Source organism: Diospyros lotus, chromosome 13 (assembly GCF_014633365.1).
Source record: "Diospyros lotus cultivar Yz01 chromosome 13, ASM1463336v1, whole genome shotgun sequence".
NCBI lineage: Eukaryota > Viridiplantae > Streptophyta > Magnoliopsida > Ericales > Ebenaceae > Diospyros > Diospyros lotus.
In genome coordinates, this window is record NC_068350.1 from 8,714,855 (window position 1) to 8,736,046 (window position 21,192).

General features: G+C 34.9%; 1 protein-coding gene across 1 annotated transcript; it reads left to right on the top strand.

The window, feature by feature from the left end:
• Window positions 1-5,608: 5,608 nt before the first annotated feature.
• On the top strand, window positions 5,609-21,166 carry LOC127788457 (probable ADP-ribosylation factor GTPase-activating protein AGD6). Its single transcript, XM_052316730.1, has 3 exons — window positions 5,609-6,587; window positions 6,678-6,767; window positions 20,284-21,166. Exons 1-3 carry the CDS (start codon window positions 5,805-5,807, stop codon window positions 20,851-20,853), a joined length of 1,443 nt encoding a protein of 480 aa, XP_052172690.1. The 5' UTR covers window positions 5,609-5,804; the 3' UTR covers window positions 20,854-21,166.
• The last annotated feature ends 26 nt before the right edge of the window (window positions 21,167-21,192 follow it).

Below are 21,192 nucleotides of genomic sequence, written 5' to 3' on the forward strand. Positions count from 1 at the left end.
AGAACTAGTGGCGAAAAAGCTAGCGGTGAATGCTTGTGGCAAAAGAGTTAGTGGCGAAGCTTGTGGCGAAAAAGCTAACGGCGAAGCCTTGTGGCAAGAAAGCTAACGGCGAAGGCTTGTGATAAAAAAGCTAGCGGCAAAGGCTTGTAACAAAAAAGCTAGCGGCGAAGACTTGTGGCAAAAGAGCTAGTGGCGAAAAAGCTAACGGTGAAGTCTTGTGGCAAGAAAGCTAACGACGAAGGCTTGTGACGAAAGAGCTAGTGGCGAAGGCTTGTGGCGAAAGAGCTAGTGGCGAAAGAGCTTGTGGCGAAATACTTATGGAAAAAGATCTTGTGGCGAAATCCTTGCGGCGGGCATCCTAACAGTGAACTCCTTTGAGACAACTTCTCTTACGGCAACCTAAGTTCACCTGACATCGAGCTCAAGTGGACCCCATTTCACAAATTTTAATTGTTATATTTTTTGCAACAACAACAAGAAAATTTTCTTTTAGAGAAAGATTATTAAATGAAAGTTTCATTTGATTCTATAATGAGTTATTAGAAGTAAGAATTATTTTTGCCTTTAAAATATGGTTATTCAAAATAAAAATAATAGATGCCTCTAAATATAATACCATGCGCTTCTAAATACTTCAATTTTTTTAGTAAAAAAAATGAAGAGCTTGAAAATTTTAAATTTAATGCGATAGTATCAAATGTGTTTAATTTGTCTCTAAAAACAATAAGTTAAATTTTAAGGGCAAATAATTAGGGTAAGTGGTATTTTTTACCTGTGAAAATAATAAAGTTAACCATTAAAAGAAGATTTGATTCAATCACACTTATGCCATTCTCTAGATTTTAGAAGCCACATTATCACGCTAAACTAAGACTTCTCAATATGGAAATTATATATTAGATAGTGTTTATTAAAATGAGTAAAATATGATTTTATCAATATAAAATTAAAATATTTTTCGAATTAAGATATAAAATAGTCAAGATAAGGTTATGAAGTATTCTGAGATTTTTATCAAACTATTTGTTAAATTTTTTGGAATAAACTAGAGGATATATGCGTCATTTTTCCTCTTAGTTCAATTAATGGAAAAAAATATTCCAAGAGGGGAGGTGAATTGGGATATATATATATATATCTTGACTTCTTTTAACACCGTATAATGAAAGAAGATTTGGTTTCGAAATACACGAATTATGTTTTGAAAATAAAAGTTCCTGTTTGAACAAGTTTCGAAAAATAGTGTACAGATTTCAAAATGTAAGTTTTTGTTTTTAGCTATTTCAAAATTTTTATCTTGTAACTTGAAATACTAGTTTTAGCAAAAAAGTGATCTTCTTAAGAATAAGTAAACAATAATGTTTATAATCAATAATACTCGTTTGTTTTGAATAATTAGAGTCATTTTTAACTTGACAAAATTTCTTTTAAGAGTTTGAGCAACGAACAATTACAAAATGAAAAATAATTTTGAGTACACGAATATTTTAGAGTGGTTCGACATCAAGCCTAGTCCACTACCTTCAAGTTTTCAATCCCAATCACTTTTGACAAAGAAAACAAGGGTTTTACCAAGGTTCACCCCAAAAACTTTACATATAGTGAGTTTTTCAGGTTAAACTCAAACCTCACAACAAATGGTAAAATAAAAAAAATTAATTTTACACCCCAAACAACTATGATATGACTAAAATTCTTATAGCTTCTAATCTTACTACTGGTGCATAACGGTTTCATCATAGTCAATACCTTCTTCTTGACTATATTCTTGAGCAACTAACCTTGTTTTATTTCTTGTCATGTTCCCACTTTCATCAAGCTTGTCTCTAAAAACCCATTTTGTTCCTATAATTGGGTGATCTGATGGTTTAGGCACAAGAGACCAAACTTCATTCTTTTCAAATTGGTTTAGCTCTTCTTGCATCGCCTTAACCCATCCATCATCATTTAAAGCTTCTTGAATATTTTTGGATTCTATTTGAGAGATTAGAGCTAGATTGTTACCTAATCTAAGAGAGGACCTAGTTGATACTCCTTTACTAAGGTCTCCTAAGATTTTATTTTCTTTAACATAGCTTCTTTCTCTTGGAAATGAAACTTCTTTTGGGTCTTCTGAATTTTTGTTATCATTTTGATCCTCACATTTATTTGAATTTGCTTCATTTTATTTGAAATACCTTCTAGGTCATCATTATATCTTATTTTTGGTTTGTCATCAAACCCTACATGAATTGATTCCTCTATGACTAGTGTTCTTTTGTTAAACACTCTATAGGTTTTACTTTCCGAGGAATAGCCCATAAAGATCCCTTCATCACTCTTAGCATTAAATTTTCCTAATTGATCTTTTCCATTGCTTAGGATAAAACACTTACACCCAAAGGGATGAAAATATGAAATATTAGGTTTCTTGTGTTTATATAATTCATATGGTGTTCTTTTGTATGATTGGTCTTATTGATACTCTATTTAGGATGTAGCAAGCTGTATTTACGACTTCGGCTCAAAAATATTTTGACAAATTATTTTCTAATAACATAGTTTTAGACATCTCTATTAGAGTTCTATTTTTTCTTTCAACAACGCCATTTGTTGTGGTGTCCTTAAGACTGAAAAATTATGGTGGATTCCATTTTCTTCATAATAGGCTTGAAAATATTGATTTTCGAACTCACCACCATGATCACTTCTTATTTGCCTTATTTTTAAATCTTGCTCAGTTTGAATTTTTTTACACAATCTAGTGAATGATTTAAAGGCATCATTTTTATTTCCCAAAAATAGCATCCATGAAAACTTTGAGAAATCATCTACTATAACTAAGGTATAAGATTTTATTCCTAAGTTTTGAGTTCTCATGGGACCAAACAAATCTAGATGAAGCAATTCTAATGGTCTCGCTGTGCTCACTGAATTTATGGACTTGAATGGAGATATAGTTTATTTTCCCTTCATACATGTGTCACAAACATGGTCCTTTTCAAATTTTATGTTTGGCAAGCCTCTAACTAGATATTTTCTAGCTAATTTATCTATCAGGCTCATGCTTGCATGTAGGGGTGGCAATTCGTGTTGGCGGGTCGTAATCGTGTCGTGTCGAAACATACATATAACACGTATCAGGTTAACCCGAACACGACCCGTTTAATAATTGTGTCAAATTCTTTAAACCCGAACATGACACGTTTATTAAACGTGTAACACGACACAACCCATTTAACTAAACGTGTCGTGTCGTGTCACTTGTTAACCTGTTTAATTTAAATGGGTCGTGTTGTGTCACCTATTAAACGTGTTATTTAGTTTTAAACGTGTTATTTCGTGTATAATCGTGTTAATGTGTTCAGATCAACCCACTAACCCTTTTAATTAAACGTGTCATTTCGTATATAATCGTGTTAACGTGTTCGGGTCAACCCGTTAACACGTTTAATTAAACGTGTCATTTCATGTCTAAACGGGTTAGACGGGTTGACCCGCCTAAGACACGAAAATAATCGTGTCATAAACGGGTTGACCCGTTTATGACCCGAACCCGATTAACCCCAACCCTAACCCGCTTAACTCCGTGTCGTGTCATGTCGTGTAATCGGGTCATGTCCAAAATTGCCAGCCCTACTTACATGGCCTAATTTTTTATGCTATTCCCATGATAAATTTGCGTTTGATGCAATCAAGCAATAGGAGTATTTTGATTCTTTTTTAATCTATCTTGTGTTTATCCTTGTGTCAACCAAACATAAGTTAAAGATTAAACACAACATGGCCCCCAGGGCATAGGTCGAGCAGTTAGGGAAGCGATATGTCGAATTCGCACTAGTGAGTTGTGAGTTCGATTCTCGCTCTATATAGTATGACAAAACCTCATACTTGCGATTTACCTTATCTGCCAGAATCGAGGGCACGAGTGACAGGAGCCATGCGAGGGTGGTATCCCAAGATTAAACACAACATGCCCCAAGGACAGAACCCAGCAGATCAAGGGTTTGCACGAAAGGTCACATCGCTCTCACGTAAAGTAACAAGACTTGTGTTCAATCCTTGGCCGTGGGGACTCCCTGATTTACCTCCTTTACCATTCCTTTGGAGTTGGGTGGTATGGGGCGTTCGCGATGGGACGTCATCCCAAGATTAAACACAACATATCCTATAATATAATCCTTCTAACTAAACATTTCGCCTCTGTAACTAAAAATTGTAATGATAAACAATAATTCTTGATTACTTATCCTGAACCAAAAAAAAAAAAAATCTAAAAGAACAAAATGTATTACTTTTCGATCTTATTTTACTATTGTTATTGCTTGGATATAATAATAAATTTAGTTGATTACAAACGTTGTCGTCAAGTCACTTGAATTTACAAAAATAAAAAAAAACAATCAGAGAGTGCGAGGAGGTCCCCATATAAATATTCTGATATTTAAGTCAAATACTGAATATGATGAAAGAAACTATATTGAAACTAGTATTAAAGACGTCATACATTTCTAGAAATGAGTGATTGTTTATTTATAGAGAAATATGGAGTGATCTAAAGTGTAATAGAATTATAATTCTTTTAGATAACGCTTATCTTGATTAATCATAGTCTGGCTGAGACTAAATTTATTGTAAATGACATCTATCTTTTATAAACGATATTTATCTTGATTAATCATAGTATGATTGAGACTAGATTTGTTATATATGACATCTATTTTTATAGATGATGTTTATCTTGATCAATTCTAGTCTAATTAAGGTTAAAATTGTTATGGATAGCATTTATTTTTTATGGATGACATTTATTCTAATATTTTAAAATTATTTTAGAATTATAATTCTCTATGGATAATTGATTATATTCTCGAAGAAATTTTTAGATATCAAAATTAGTTTGTGTGAGATCCCTTATATGTGAGAAATTTAGATTGCGTTCTTTTTACTTTTCAATTTTCAATTTTGAATTCATTTTTAGTTTTTTGTTTTGATAGTCTATTTTTAGAAAATTGAAAACACGTTCTCTTTATCATTTTAAAAAACTATTTATCAAAATAGAAAATTAAAAAATACGTTCTCTTTGAACTTTTGAAAATAATTTTTTAATAATATTTTATTCAATAAATTTGATTATTCAGTAAATTAAAAATATTCAATGTTAACATATTATTAAAAAATATATATATTTTAAAGTTAATGAATTTTATAATATTTTTTATTATAATAATAAAATACAAATAAATAAATGTGTTTTGATTTTTGAGTTTGTTTTGCATGAAAATTTCTTTTTGTTTTCAAAAATGTATTTTTAAAAATAGTAAAGAGAATGAGTTTTCTTTATTTTAAAAAACTAAAAATTAAAAATAACTTGAAAACAATAAAGAGAACGAAATCTTATTTCAACCCAAAATATTATTTTAGACTTCTAATCTTTTAACTTGCCTTTGTTTATTATACAACAATTATTCACTATTTGTTTATTAGAATGAAAAAAAATAATAAAAATGACTTGGAGACCATGTGTGTGGGTTACAGACCGAGACAGCTCATCAAAGTGCACATAATTTGTGTGCACCTGAGGCCGAGCGGTTACCAACCTGGTGCGTTTTTAACGCTGTCGGCAATCCCGCACCATCCCTCTTCTCCCCTCGCAATCCCTGAGAAAGAGGAAGAAAGGTCGTCCTCAGACGCCTCTCTTTCTCGATCCATCCTTCTCTCTCAAGGATCCAATAGCTAGCCATTTTTCTCCAGACAAAGATATCAGATCTTTAGGTTTATCTGCAGATCCAAATCGTCAGGGATCGAATCGGACGATTGCGACAATGGCGGCATCAAGACGCCTCCGGGATCTGCAATCGCAGCCGGCGAACAAGATATGCGTCGACTGCGCGCAGAAGAATCCGCAGTGGGCTTCGGTTTCATACGGCGTTTTCATGTGCTTGGAGTGCTCGGGGAAGCACCGGGGCCTCGGAGTTCACATCAGCTTCGTCCGATCGGTCACCATGGACTCGTGGTCGGAGATCCAGCTGAAGAAAATGGAGGCTGGTGGCAACGAGAAGCTTAACGCCTTCCTTTCTCAGTACGGGATTCCTAAGGAAACCGATATCGTCGCAAAATATAATTCTAAGGCCGCGTCTGTTTACCGTGATCGCATTCAAGCCCTCGCGGAGGGGCGCCCCTGGCGCGATCCACCCGTCGTGAAGGAAAATTTACAGAAACCGCCGTTGAGCGGTGGCGGCGGCAGTGGTACTAATTTTGGGGGTGGATGGGATAGTTGGGATAGTTATGACGAGGGAGGAGCCAGATCGGCTGGTGCTGATGTGAGGAGAAACCAGTCAGTGAGCGATTTCAGGAGCACCGGTAGCGGCGGCGGCCGGGGCGGGCCTGCGAGGTCAAAGTCTACGGAGGATATATATACGCGGTCGCAGTTGGAAGCTTCGGCTGCGAATAAGGAGACCTTTTTTGCGAGGAAAAAGGCGGAAAACGAGTCGCGGCCCGAAGGTCTGCCGCCCTCGCAAGGTGGGAAGTATGTAGGTTTTGGGTCGAGTCCGGCCCCAGCGCCAAGAAATAATTCGCAAGGCGATGTGTTGTCTGCTGTTACGCAGGTGAGTTGAATGGTGTATTTCAACGTAATTTAAAGGATTGATCTTTTTGTTTATTGCTTAATCTTGTTTGATTTAATACGTGTTGTGCAGGGATTTGGTAGGTTCTCTGTGGTAGCTGCATCTGCAGCTCAGTCCGCGGCCACTGCTGTTCAAGCAGGCACAAAGGAATTCAGTTCCAAGGTACTTGGCTCTTTATTTGCTTCAATTTGCATAAGATTTTGCTATACCAGTACTTCTGATTCTTGTCAAATGACTAATTAAAGGGATTTCTTATAAATGAAAGTTTTTTGCTATACAATCTTTGTTCTTTGTGTTTATATTGCCTCAACTGCTTGCACAACAAGGATCTTCAACTCCTTTAGATTTTCTTGTAGTGTTAAATTTCGTTGATATTTATTTAGCTTCTGATTTCTTTATATAGGCCCAATAGTTCTGATTATTTTATAAATGAAAGTTTCTTGCCACACAATCTTTCTTCTTTGTGTTGATATTGTCTCAACTGCTTGCACAACTAGGAATTTCAAGTCCTTTAGATTTTCTTATATTGTTAAATTTTGTTGATATTTAGTTAACTTTTGCACAACTTTGGTTTTCAACTCTTTTTAGATTTTCTTCTTTGCTAATGATCATTATTGAGCATGTTGGTTGGAGAGCCTTATTCATGGATGCTTCTTTGAGTCATATAATGAGAGACATCTTAGACTTTGATTATCTACAATGCCATGACCATTTTTCAATTGCTTTTTCTTATAAGTAAAATGCATTGGGGAAGAACTACTTAAGGGTGAACCAGGTAAAAACAAATACAAAAAAAGAAACTGAGTATTATGTTTCTGTAGGCATGGACAACCCATTCAAGAACAGCATAAAAAAAAAGAAAATAAAAGAATAGAAAAGAAAAGGGAGCAACTGTTCATGGTGAAGAATAAAGGAAAATAAGATAGTTAGAGAATCGGATTCTCTGAACCATCTAGCACAAAGGTTTTTTTACAATGCATACATCACACCACATAGAAGGGAGTGATAAGCTAGGCAAGTCTATACCTCCTTGAAGGGCAACCTCTACTCTTTGAGATTCAATAATTTAAAACAATAGCCATCAAATAGATATAATCAGACCCTGTATGCCAAAGCCACCAGGCAATGAAAGATGTGGTGGTTCAGTCATTTTCGCTTCTTTTCTCCTTGAATTATTAATTGTGAGAATGGCGGCATGACTGGTTCATCATCACTAGCTTTAATCCTACAATGTGAGGTTGGATCCACAACGTTTTAGCTTTCCAATCATGTCTATCAATGACTATATCTTTTGTAAAGCTATTAGATTTCATGTCACGTCAAAGAGTTTATTGCCAATTTTCTTCTTTCTCTGTCTTTTTAATATCTTTTTATTTTAAATCTCTTTTACCATTCTTCTTCCATTCCATTTGCTTTCCTGGTAGGTAAGTCTTCAACTTACAATTCATGCAGCTAGTAGAAGGATTTCCTCAACCATAAAGTACAAGAGTGGATTGAAATGATTGCATTTTTCCCTGGAATTTTCTAATGTGTATATAATCAATCTCCCAATCTTTCATGTTTTGTCTAAACATTTGTGACAAGATATTGGGATTAGAGAGTAACATGAAACATTAGTGATGGTAACCTCCTTAGTCGTAGCTAATTGAGAAATGTTAGAGAAGACATTGCAAGAGCCTTAGGCTCGCAGCAACTAACCAACAAGAATGTGTCCCAACTCATTCACTACAAGGACTTGGGTAAACCTTGAGAACTCTTCTAAGTAAATATGATATCCTATGAAAGAAATGAACAATAAGGGCTCCTAATTGCCCAAGCTGCCCAAACATCATATTTGGCTACTCACTACTGGCATTGTCCTTTGGTGGCAAAGTTGTAAAACGGTGCGAGGTGCAGCTCTATGTGCCTCATCACCATTAAGGTGTTGTGCCATGCTTGAGGTGTTGCCTGGGCGCGGCGTGTGCTTGCTCAAGGTGCATGAGGCACGTTCCTTGTATATGTAAGTGTGCTAAAACTCTATTTCTTTTCCATTTGTCATCTTAGATCTTCTTTCTTGTTGATTTGATTGCATATTCTTGTATATCAGTGAGAGGCAAACCTAGCGGTGTAAGTCGGAGGTTTGTCGGATCTCCTAGTTGCTAGGATCCTTTGGTAGTGATGTTCACTCGCTGGAGAACTACTCATGTCAGCGTTTTGCTTCATTTTTGTTTTTTACTTCTAATTTCTTTTGCAATTTTTCTAAACTAATTCTATGTTGGAATTGTTTTTTTGCTATGCGTTCTAGTCTAATTTTTTTTTTTCTTTCTTCTAATTTGTGTTGCAATTGGGAAGAAACTAATTGCTAAGAAACAAAATTTTCATTGTGTGATCTATTGATTTTTTTTTCTCTTCTAATTTCTTTCTCAATTTAAAAGAAACTAATTGTTTTTTTACAACTTTTTATTCTGTGTGTTTTGCTGTAATTTTTTTCTTTCTTCTAATTTATTTTACAATTAGAAGAAACTAATTGTTTTCCTGTAATTGTTTTTGTTATGTGTTTTGCTATAATTTTTCTTTCTTCTAATCTCTTTTGCAGTTAGAAGAAACTAATTGCAAAAAGGAACTTTTTTCTTTTTGCAATAATATTAGTTGTTATTATAGGGTGGGTTAGTTGTCATTTATGATTTTATGAGTTTTTATCTACCTCCTTATACATATTGAAAAGAATAGTGTATAAGTATTTATGTGCTTGAGGCTCATGCTTTGCCTTGGCCCTCACACTTGGGTCCCAAATACAAATTTGTGCCTTAGTGTGTCTTGGACCTTTGACAATCATGCTTTATGGACTATTGACCTATAAAGTGAACCTCCATTGCCATTTATTGGAAGCCCTTTGTTGAAAAAGCCAATCTTCCTAATATCCAAACCACCTTTTGCAATTGATAAATAAATTTATCCTTGGACACTAAATGTTAACTTAGAGGTTGGTTGGCTTAGCTCAAATTATGGGAGCTTATAAGCTCTAGAGCTTTCTGTCGTAAATTTTAGATTTTAAGAAAGGCATTTTGGTCTTTAACTTGGTCAACTCTAGGCTCTAGCTTTTTTGAGATAGCTTATAAACTATACAAAAAAAGCTAGAGCTTTCTCCCTTTCGTTTGAACAATTGATTCAAGATATTTTAAACTGATTTTTTTTTCTTAGGCTAACTTGATTTCCAAGTCTCACAATGACATCATCCAGAATAGATATATATTTTTTTACTAAACTTACATTTCACATATTCAGTTTTCAACCTACCCAACTTTCAGCCTTTGAATTTTAAGGTTTTTCTCCATATTTAAAATTTATTATTCATGCCTTATTTTTATTTCATCCATGAAGATACTGTCGTCTACAAATAGGATATACCAAACTTTTCTTAGATGTACTTTTGTGAGTTCATCCATTACAAAAGTAAGAGGTAAAGTTTCTATGTAGGTCTCAGATGTGATCCAATTGTAATCGAAAAGTTTCAATATCTCCTCTATAAGTCTTAGTACATATTTTTGCCTGATGATAGATGTCCTAGACAACTTGTATATAAGAAATATGGTCTCTTTTCTTCTATAACACATTCCTTAGGTGTCATAGGCCTTTCTTTTCTCATTTGTAAATATCATATGCCAATCTTTTTGTTTATCTCTAAATTAGATTTTTCAATATGTAAATAAATTAAGTTCTTGACCTACCCGACTCAACTAAATTGGTTTTCAAAGATCTTGGTTTTTATCCTTAAACCTCTGGTTGATTATTCTCTCCTAAAGTTTCGTAGTGTGACTCATTGGCTTGATCTCTCTTAGTTTTACAACTTTGAACATTTTCTTTTTTCTTAAATAGGCACTAAAGTGCTCTTTCTCTACTCTTTTGGTTTCTTTTTTGATTTAAAGATCACATTAAATAATTTGGTTAACTAAAAAAATGCCATCTCTTGTATATATCCATGCTTTTGTAAGGATATTATCTGATCCAATTATTTAACCACAAATACTTGTCATGACCCAAGGATATAGTAGTAATTAGATAATATTTGAATTCCCTTTTAGTTGTATGGTAGTTGTAGTAGGTTATAACTAAAGGACAAATGCCTTCAACTATACTGATTTGAATATTTGGCAGCCCTATTGGTGCCAAACCTTAGCTGCTAGATCGTATATAAGGCTGTTCCAATCTCATTCAAGACATAGAAGAATATTTTGAATGAAATCTGATTTCCATCTCTCTCAATTTCCCTCTCGTTCTCCCGGTTCTCCCTAATCTCTTTGTTTCTGTTCTTCCCTAATTCCCTCCCATTTCTTCTGATCTAACTCCCCCAATTCCTTTCAATTACCTTTTAAACCCTAGGTCTATGACAATTGGTATCAGAGCAGTCGTTCTTCGATTGTGGTTCATGAAATTTTGGTAGTTGATTTCGACGACTCTCGGCGGAATTGATTGAGCAGAGATTCGTCGATTCTAGCGAATTCGATAAAGTTGGCGAATTCAAGAATTCTGGTGATTCAACAATCTCGATAGCTAGCAGGTTTAGGCGATCTTTGATCAATTTGCCACTGTGAATTTTGGTCTTTCCTGTTTGGAATTGATAGAGAAGCAAGGTGGGCGGGCTCCGACTATGATTTCAACGAACTCTCTTAGTTGTGACAGAATCGACGAACTCCAGCTGCTACAGTTGCAATTCAAGAAGGCAACCTCAGAGCATTTAGTGATTTAGGAAGGCGACTTCAGAAGTAGGTCTAGCGAATCCAATTCCTATGTTCCAAGCAAGTATACGTTGATTGATAGGCGAAGTAGATCCTGGCGCGCTAGGCTAATTTCTGGCAGTTTGCGTTCGAATTTTGCAATTGAAACAGGAAGCATTGCAGTTGAACAAGGAAGGCGAAGCAGAGCCAGTTGATTGCAACTGTAATAGGCGATTTATAAAAGCCGTTTCAGTGACGAAATTTTGGTGACTTTGGAAGTGGAGAGTAGGCGACCCTTAGGAAGCCACAATAGAGCTGATTGAGTATCTATCCAGGCAATTTCCGATTGATTCCTGGCCGCAACAAAAATCGATCGTATTGTTAAAAAGAGTGCAACAGAGCATATTGATTTGCGGAGGTAATTTAGATCTATTTGATTCAAGTGAGTAGAGGAGATTGAATTGCTGATTTTTAGGATATCTGACTAGAGCAAGGTCTTTGGCTAATGATCTCATTAGCAACCTCTTCACAATGGCTGACGACACTCGAATGAAGCAAATGGAGTCGCAGTTACAACTAGTCACGACTATGGTGACAGACATACAGGTTCGATTGGGAACTTTGGAGGCATCTATGGAATTAGTGGTGGAAAGGAGGATAGGAGGAGTAATGGAACGATGGAGCAAGGAGAGTCGAAATCAGCACAATTTGCTACGCGATCAAATGCATGAATAGATGCAGCAATTCATGATGATGATCACTGGCTAAAATTTGGTAAGGCTATTTCTTAGATTTCCTCCTAGAGAGAGGTCATAGCCAATCCTTCCCAGGCATGGAATGGCCCATCGGTCCGAGGGCTCGTCTGAATTTGATGTGGATCCACCATTGGTAGAAGAAAATACTTTGGAGAGGAGGCGAGGAGCTCCAGCTACCACTAATCAGCCCGATTTCCCTATGTCGAAACTAGAGATTCCATTGTTTGATGGCCAAAACCCAAGATGGTGGGTGAGGCGTTGTGAACGAATGTTTAGTGTGTATAATGTGCCCGAACATCAGAAGGTCACTTTGGCCACTGCCTACCTCAATGATGTTGGAGATGCCTGGTTTTAGGGGTGGAGTCGGGGAAAGGAAGGCTATTAGTGGGCAGAATTCGTGGATGACCTGTTCGAGCATTTTGGAGATTGGAATATGATGGATGTTGTGGAAGAATTTGAAAAACTGAGGCAGGAGGGGACAGTACAGTCGTATTAGCTTAAGTTTGGGGAACTTAAATTGCTCATGTTGATCCTTAATCCCTACCTAACGGAAGGGTACTACGTTTCAAGCTTCATCAGCGGCTTGAGCGAAGAATTGAGACCTACAATCAAGATGTTTCAGCCACAGTCCGTCAAACATGCTGTAGAAAGTGCGTGATTACAGGAAATGACCGAGGAAGCCCTTATGAAGAAACACTAGCCCCTAATCAAAATTCATCTTGCAAATAGTTCTCAACTGAAGGGAAATCCAAATCATGGGATTTATACTAACCCTAATTCAACTAAGTCTCTTCTAATTCAACTAAGTCTCTTCTAATGGAACAAAGGAGATAGGCAGGGTTGTGCTACTGTTGTGGAGAACAGTTTAGCCCAGGTCATAGGTGTAGGGAACGGTTACTACATATAGAAGGGCTAGAGGATGAAAGAGAAGGAGAGGAAGAGCAAGTCAGGATTGGGTGACGAAATGGGACCAACTGCAGCAAGTTCTTGGGGACAAGAACTCTTTCTAAGTAGGAAAAATTGTCATGACCCAAGAACATAGTAATAATTAGATAATATTTGAATTCCCTTTTAGTTGTATGGTAGTTGTAGTGGGTTGTAACTAAAGGATAAATGCCTTCAATTGTACTGATTTGAATATTTGACGGCTTTATTGGCACTAAACCTTAGCTACCAGATCAGTATATAAGGCTGATCCAATCTCATTCAAGACATAGAAGAATATTTTTGAATGAAATCTGATTTTCGTCCCTCTCAATTTCCCTCTCGTTCTCCCGGTTCTCCCTAATCTCTCTCTTTGTTTTTGTTCTTCCCTAATTCCCTCCCATTTCTTATGATCTAACTCCCCCAATTCCTTCCAATTACCTTTTAAACCTTGGGCTAAACCTTAGGTCCATGACAATACCATCTTCCAATTGTTTTAATAATAGCTTGCTTTATTGATTTAGACAAAATACTTCTAGTGAACATGTATTCATATTTTCTTTTGAGTTACTAAGATAACTTCATTGAGTAACTTTCATAAATACTCTTCCCATTTCTCCTTGATCACTCCCTCATTTACTCGCATGTTTTGATTTTCATAATTATGTAGTTCACTTGGTTTAGATTCTTTATTTTTGTTTCTCTTGCTTTAGCCAACACACACACACATGCACACATATTCCTTTCATCACCTGTGTCAAGTTGGTTTTATATTCATAAGATTTTGACTTTACTTCATTAATTGCTATCTTTTCTTCTTCTTTTGCCAAAATATGCCTTTTTAAGTTTCTTTGTTATGACATATGTAAAGTCTTGTTGCAAGCTCTATTGATTTTGTTTTTTGTTTTTTTTCAAAACTCTTTATTCTACCACCATAACTTTTCTTGGTTTGAAGCTTTTCTTGTTGACTCTCCCATAACTATTGTTGTTGCATTTCAAATAGCAGTAGCCATCTCAATCTGCTTTCAGGTTAGCTTCTTCTTCCGTAGTCCAATCTCTTTTGCCACGCACGCATACACACATATTGAAAATAACTTGTTTTTCACCTTTTAAATCCCACCATCTGATCACGGTCTTCATTTTATGTCATTTTCTATTCTCCATTTTTCGTATGACATCAAGGACCATAAGCCTATGTTGAGTGGTTAGGCAATAGGCATCTCTTGATATAATTTTGCAATCCTTACAACACAAGTGATAATTTTTCATAAGAAAAGTAATCTATAATGTAGATGGTAAGCCATTTTTGTATGTGACCAAGTGCTCATTTCACTTCTTTGAACATAGTATAAGCATGATGAGCTCATTTACAAAAAAAGGCATTTTGAGGGCACAAAAAGTTTCCCACTTTGCGAGGGTTAGGGGAGGTCATTTTTGCGAAGCATTACTCTTGCTTTAGAAAGAGTCTGTTACCATAACTTGAACACATAACCTTCCAATCACAATGAGCAACCTTATCGTTGCTATCAAGGCTCACCCCCTATAAATAGGGCATTTTGATAGCATGTTGTTGAACCTTGCTCCAACTGAGGCACAATCCTGTGACACTTCTATGAGAATTGCTAGGGATTCTAACTTCTAGCCTGTTGGTGTTAGAATTTCTTTCATTTACATGCAACAGTTTCCAGCCTACTTGAACTGCTGGGCTTATGTTGTTAGGCCCAATATTATGCTTTGAGGTCCCATTTAATCCATCTGTATGATCAATGTTATAGTCCTTGACTTTGCCGGTGTCTAGGCCCTTGGATTTCAGTTGTACCCTCCGATTGGTGAAACTTTAATCCTAACCATCGATAGTAGACTGCTGTTTCTTGGTAGTTACAATGCCCAGTTGACATCTTCTAGGTACCCTCTATAATGCTTGTTATAATAGAATCATCTTTTCACTAAGTATCACATTCATTATCACATGCATGTGATAAAGTGCTCCCAACCCAATACACGCATACAAGATGCGTGCTTGTTACAATTAGGTGTGTGCACGGTTTTGTTTGGTCCGGTTTGAAAGAATTTAGAAACCAGACCACAGATTACAGTTTGAAGAAATTCCATATCAAACCAAACCAAACTGTTATACTAATGAAATCAGACCAAATCAAACTATAAAAATTGCAGTTTGGTTTGGTTCAAAATGTGGTTTGAACAATATAAAAGTTATATATATTCTTTGTAAACAACATATTTTATTTTTTTTTGATGAAGCAACATATTTTATTAATACATTAATTATCATTGTTTGAGTGTTTATATTGCTTTAGGTTTTTAATAAGTTTAGATTGTTACTCTTTTTGATTTTCTACCCTTAGTATTTTTTGTTTGGAATTCTTTGCTCTTAGTTATTAGATTTTTGCTTTTTATGATAGTTTTTTTTTATATAAATTTTTGTGCAAAGTTAAAATGAAAATGATTTGCATAATGTATTTATATAAAGTTTATATACAAATTTTTAAACTAAAAGATTAATCCTTTTGTCATTAGAATAATTTTTTGGTACAAGATAAAAGATATATTTTTAAGTAAATATATAATATGTAAAATCGTTTAAAATGGTTTATGGATTGGTTTGTGGTTTTCTGTGACATAAATCAAAACCAAACTATAAACTGTTTTTTTATAAGAAATGCCAAACCAAATTGATTTGTAAAAAAACATAAACCATGGTTTAACAGTTTGGACCAAATTATGCACACCCCTTCTTGGAGAAACTCGGAAAAAGTGATAAGAATCTAGAAGCTGCTCCAGTTTTAAAAATAGATAATTCCAAGAGTTTAAATGTTGTATTTTTAAATTATAGATATTGTTGTATAAGTTTGAATTTATTTCCTAAGTTTTAGGAGATAAAATTCCTAGTTTCTAGGAAGTAGATACTTTATATCTTCTCCTAAATTGTAGGAGAATTATTAGCAGCTAGGGTGTATATATTACATTCATGCCTATAGGACAATTATTCAAGCTTTTTCAGCTATCTCAAGCTTGTTTCACCCCTAAATACAATTCATTGACTATAAACTTTGATGCATGCCCAATTGCATTGCCATACATACCATAGAGGTTTTCAGTTACATGACCCAGATTTGTTAACAAGACATCAAAACATATGTCCAGTGGCATCCAGAAACAGTAGCCAAAAGTACGACCTAACAGCATATGCTACTGCATGTAGGTCCAACACATAACAGTGAGCCCACAAGTCCTCAAAATACATCTGGTCAGTGGCATCTCCTGCCCAATATCTGTGGTTAACATAAACCACAAGAGCTGCAAGGCCTAGTAAGATAACAGTGCAGATGTGACACATATGCAACATGCACCGCATAACATGCTACTGTGCCAACTTTTTGCTGAGTTCTTGTTCTCACTTCAACAAGATAGCTTCTTGGCTCTCAGCTGGACCCTTTGAATGTCCAGCAGCTGGTTACTTTCCAATCCAGCAACAAACCGAAGAATTGCAGTTTCTGTCTGTCATATATCAATCAACTTCTATTCCAGCAAGCAAAACTTACCTCACAGGAAATAGAATACTAAAACCAGTTGATTCATCTCCTTGTTTAGCTCTTCTTCAAAATTCTAATAAACTGTGAGAGTGTCTCCTTCTATTTCCACCTTCCTCTGCATATCTCTCTTGCACTCTCTTTTCCAGCCAATACAAGAGTTTCTTCAAGGAAAAGGGCCACACAACTCATCATAGAGCTCCACCTCTTGCTTATCCAAACAATTACATGATATATGTCACTCTCTCAAAGTCACAATGGAGCTCAAAGACGTGCCCTGTATCACTTTAATACACAAATTCACCTAAAACCAGAGTGACATCACTTCCAGCTCAGAAAACTATTGGCACTTTGTCCAACTTTCAATTGGTTGACCAGAACTGTTGACAGTGTCGTTCTTCTTTCAACAGTTCATCAATTCTTCTGATTGTCTCACTCATACTGTTGTCTATTCTTCAGATTGGTGACACCTGTCTATTGTTTACAACTTTTGACAGCTTCTCCTTGCCTTTTGATAATCTTGAGTCTACTCACTTTTTCATTTGATTCACCAGCTTAAAGTGTTAAGGGATATTCTGACCTCTTGATAGGCTTATAATCATAGTATGAATACTGTATCGGACCTAATTTGGTACATGAAATTGTGTGTTCCACCCCAACTTAAAAACTAGATGTTACTAGCATTAATTAGTAGGTAGCAGTGTACCATTGGTACTAGAAATCTCTTTAATCCACAGGGGCCTTTGTCCCTGCATGTTTTTTATTTTTATAAATATGTAAAGTATATACTATATATTGTAGACCATATTTTTATAATGTATATGCAAAGTGTTATATATATTATTTGACATCTATCCTTTTTAATTTTCTTTTTGTAATTTTTTGACCTTTAACATCTAAATGCAAAATACCAATAATTATCTTTTTGTTTATATTTTTTTTTGTAATTTTGTGGTAAAAAGAAAATTACAAAAAAAAAAGATAACTACTGGTATTTTGCATTTAGATGTTAAAGGTATGAATTACATTTCTTAATCCTGAGTCTTTGTAAAAAAAGATATCTTTTTATGTCACATTTATGTGTTATATTATTAACTGTATAATTTAACAGTCTGTATAATTTGTATATTGATTTGAATGCATTTAAATCAATGAATCATTATATTACTACTTTATATTATTTGTTTATGATAAATTTTTGATAATAGTGATTGTTTTTATATGTTTTTATGTCATTTTATATGTAAAATTTCTTATGACCATATATACTTTTATAACATATTCTTTAATTTTATTATAGTGATATTTTTGAAACAATACTGAATGTTGTCCGGTAATATTGTACCAATGCAATCTGGTACTTTGTCCAGTATTGTATTGCCAACTATGCTTATAATCTAAAATCTTTAATTCATGATTTTCTTCATTAATTTCTCAAATACTCCAAAGCAACGGAGTGTTACACATAAGATGGTCTCACATTCCACAACAATAATTACAAGCTTTAATCTGATTAGGTGGGTTCGACTACATGGGTTCTAGATTTTTTCAATCAGCTCTATCCATGGTCATATCCTATGTAAGACCATTATATCCTATGTTAAGAGTTTTCCTCTTTTAGTTGTAGGAACTATAGTGTATGGAGGATACTTTTAAATATAGTCGCAACCCTTTGTGATCATAGGTTTGACCATCAAAATATATTGTGAACATAGAATGGAGAATAATAACTTTAGAGTCCTTTGTCTCTACATGAGATAATAACTCTTTTAACTTAGTGAATTCATTATTTATTCAAGGGGAGGAATCAAGTTGCAACGAGAGAAAAAATGGTTATACAGAGGTATTTACACAACAATGATAGAATGCTGGGACTCATAAAAGGTACAATGGCGGTAAAATTATGTGCTGCCATATCCAGCACACTTGGCTTTGTTTGCTTTGGAGAAGCAAAAGAGCATCATTTTGTATTGGATATCTTCATAATAATCTCTTAATGAGAAAAGAAAGGGTAAATAATATAGTTGGGCCTTCTGTTTGTACTTCAATTTGTCTTATAGAAACTATTAAACTTTTAATTTTGTTACAATTTAGTTCCTCTTTAAAAAAAATTTTGTCGGACTCTATTAAAAAATTATCACATTGTGGATATATAAAATAAAAAAAATAAAAAATGAAAACAAATAAGTACTGGTTGTCGGCAACTGTCACTAACTTTTTGAAGATTCTATTCTATACATACATATATATATACATACATAGTTTCACATATATATGAAATTGCAGTAAAATTTTGGTAGGCAAAGAGAAGAATCTCTTTGATTTTGGCAGGAATTTTCTGAGAAATTAAAGGAAAAGTGACTTGGAAGAAAAGCCAACAATTTTTGAATAAGAAAGAACCCAACAATGGGTTCTTCCACTGTTGGGTCAGTAGCGGTGGCTCTTGGCAATCACTACTTTTGTATTTTTCATTTTCTTTATTTTATGTATCTTCTATATCATAATTTTTTGAAGGAATTTTTAATAGGGGACTAAATTGTAACAAGATTAAAAGTTTAATGTTTGTTAATAGACAAGTTAAAATACACAGACTAATTTGTTACGAAGCATAAAGTTTAGGAACCAATAATGTTGTTTACCCAAAAAAGTACGAAGCCAAGTACTAAATGCATCTGCTGGTCTTCCTTACTCCATGGAAAAGAAATACCTGATCTCATGATTATTTATTATTTATTCACTTGGACTTAATAAATACATCTTTGTTTGAAGAAGCTCTTGGCTTTCCTAACAACCAACGAAAACATGCTAAACCTTAATCCCACTTGGAGTGTGCCGTGTGGTCGGTGACATGGATTCTAATGATTTCTGTGATCCCATTATAATCCATGTTATACTTCAGACTTTCTCACCTAATTTTTTTTTTAAGTTTTTAGTTTTCCTCCACTCCTTTGCTACACACTTCTTTCATTTTATTCACTCCCCTTACAGGAACATTTATTTTTATTCTTCTTGTTTGATCAAATTATCTTGATTGAGTCACACATATCTCAATAGGAGGCACATATTACAGATAACTTCTAATTTTGTCTTTTCTTGTATGGCCGCACATTCGCCTAACTTCCTCATCTCATTTACGCATATTTTGCACATGCTAATACTTCATTGCCCAACATTTTGTGCCATACAATAGTGTTGATTTTATAGTTATTTGATAAAACTTCTCTTTTACCTTTAAAAAAGGATCCTACAGCTCTATAAAGCACCAGAAACACTTCTCCATTTTAATCATCATGCCTTAATTTTGTGAGTAACATTTTTAATATCGTTGTCATCTTTTTGGATAATTACTTCAATATCTTTGAACTGATTTTTCTTAGAGTGACTTGATTTTCAAGTCTCACCATAACATTATTAAAATCTCTAGTTTTACTAAATGTACGTTCCATACATTTGGTTTTGGATCTGCTCAACTCGAAGCCTTTGGATTTTATGGCGTCTCTGTATATCCTGGGCTTTTTTCCTCCATCCACCAAGACAATATTTCATTTTCAATGTCTGTTTGGCAATTTTTCTTGAATTTCCCTTTTGCCAAAATGTGTTTTGTTCACTGGAAGTTCTTTGTTAATCTATTGCGTGCTTGTAACTATCTTGGGCTTGCCAACAATAAAATATAAATTATTATTGCTAAATATGAATAGATCAACAATTACCTTCTTTTTCTTTTGATAATTATTTGGAAAGTCATGTCCTATAGGTCAAAGAAGGGGGCTATGATACCAAGGTGAACGAAACAGTCAATATCGTCACGGCAAAAACAACAGAGATTGGACAGAGGACATGGGGAATCATGAAAGGGGTCATGGCATTGGCCTCACAGAAGGTGGAAGAGTACACCAAGGACGGTGTTAACTGGAAGGCTGATGGGTGGCAAGGAAACGAGAGTGGAGGAAACGGGTACTATCAGGAGTTTTCACACGAGTCAAAAGGAGGATGGAATTCTGGAGGAGGGCAATCCTCGTCTGGTTCACATTTTAATTCTGCCATTTCGGGCTCTTGGGATGATTGGGACAGCAAAGACAATAGAAAAGGTGATTCACATTTTAATTCTGTTAGTTCAGGCTCTTGGGATGATTGGGACCACAAAGACAATAGAAAAGCCGAACCTGCTAAGGGTGCAGCACCTACCAATGGGGATGCCTGGTCCGGTTGGGATGATGAAAAAGATGATGGATTTGATAATTTTTACCAGAGCGCACCTAATGTCAAAGCTGTTGGCCAGAATGGAAAATCAGATGACAAGTGGACTGATGGCGGCTTTCTTTAAGGTTAGTACACTATGATCAAATTTCTTGCCCTTTTTTATTCCTCTAATTTTTTTGGGTCAGGACCTCAATAGAATTTTCCTTTGCACCCAGTTGGGAAGGATTTTCTATCAGAGAATAGTTTACATATATGTATAATTGTGAACACCCGTGGGCTAAATTGCCCAACACAAGAGGACATCTGCTTGCGTTGAGTGTGTTGAGGATTACTGTTTGTGACTTGTGAATTTAGATTGCTCTCAAATTTGTAACTGTAGTTCAATGGATTTCTTATAATTTCCATCAATTGTACTTATTATTTTTTTTCTCTTTAAACCGGTGCATCATGTGATTTGAATGGG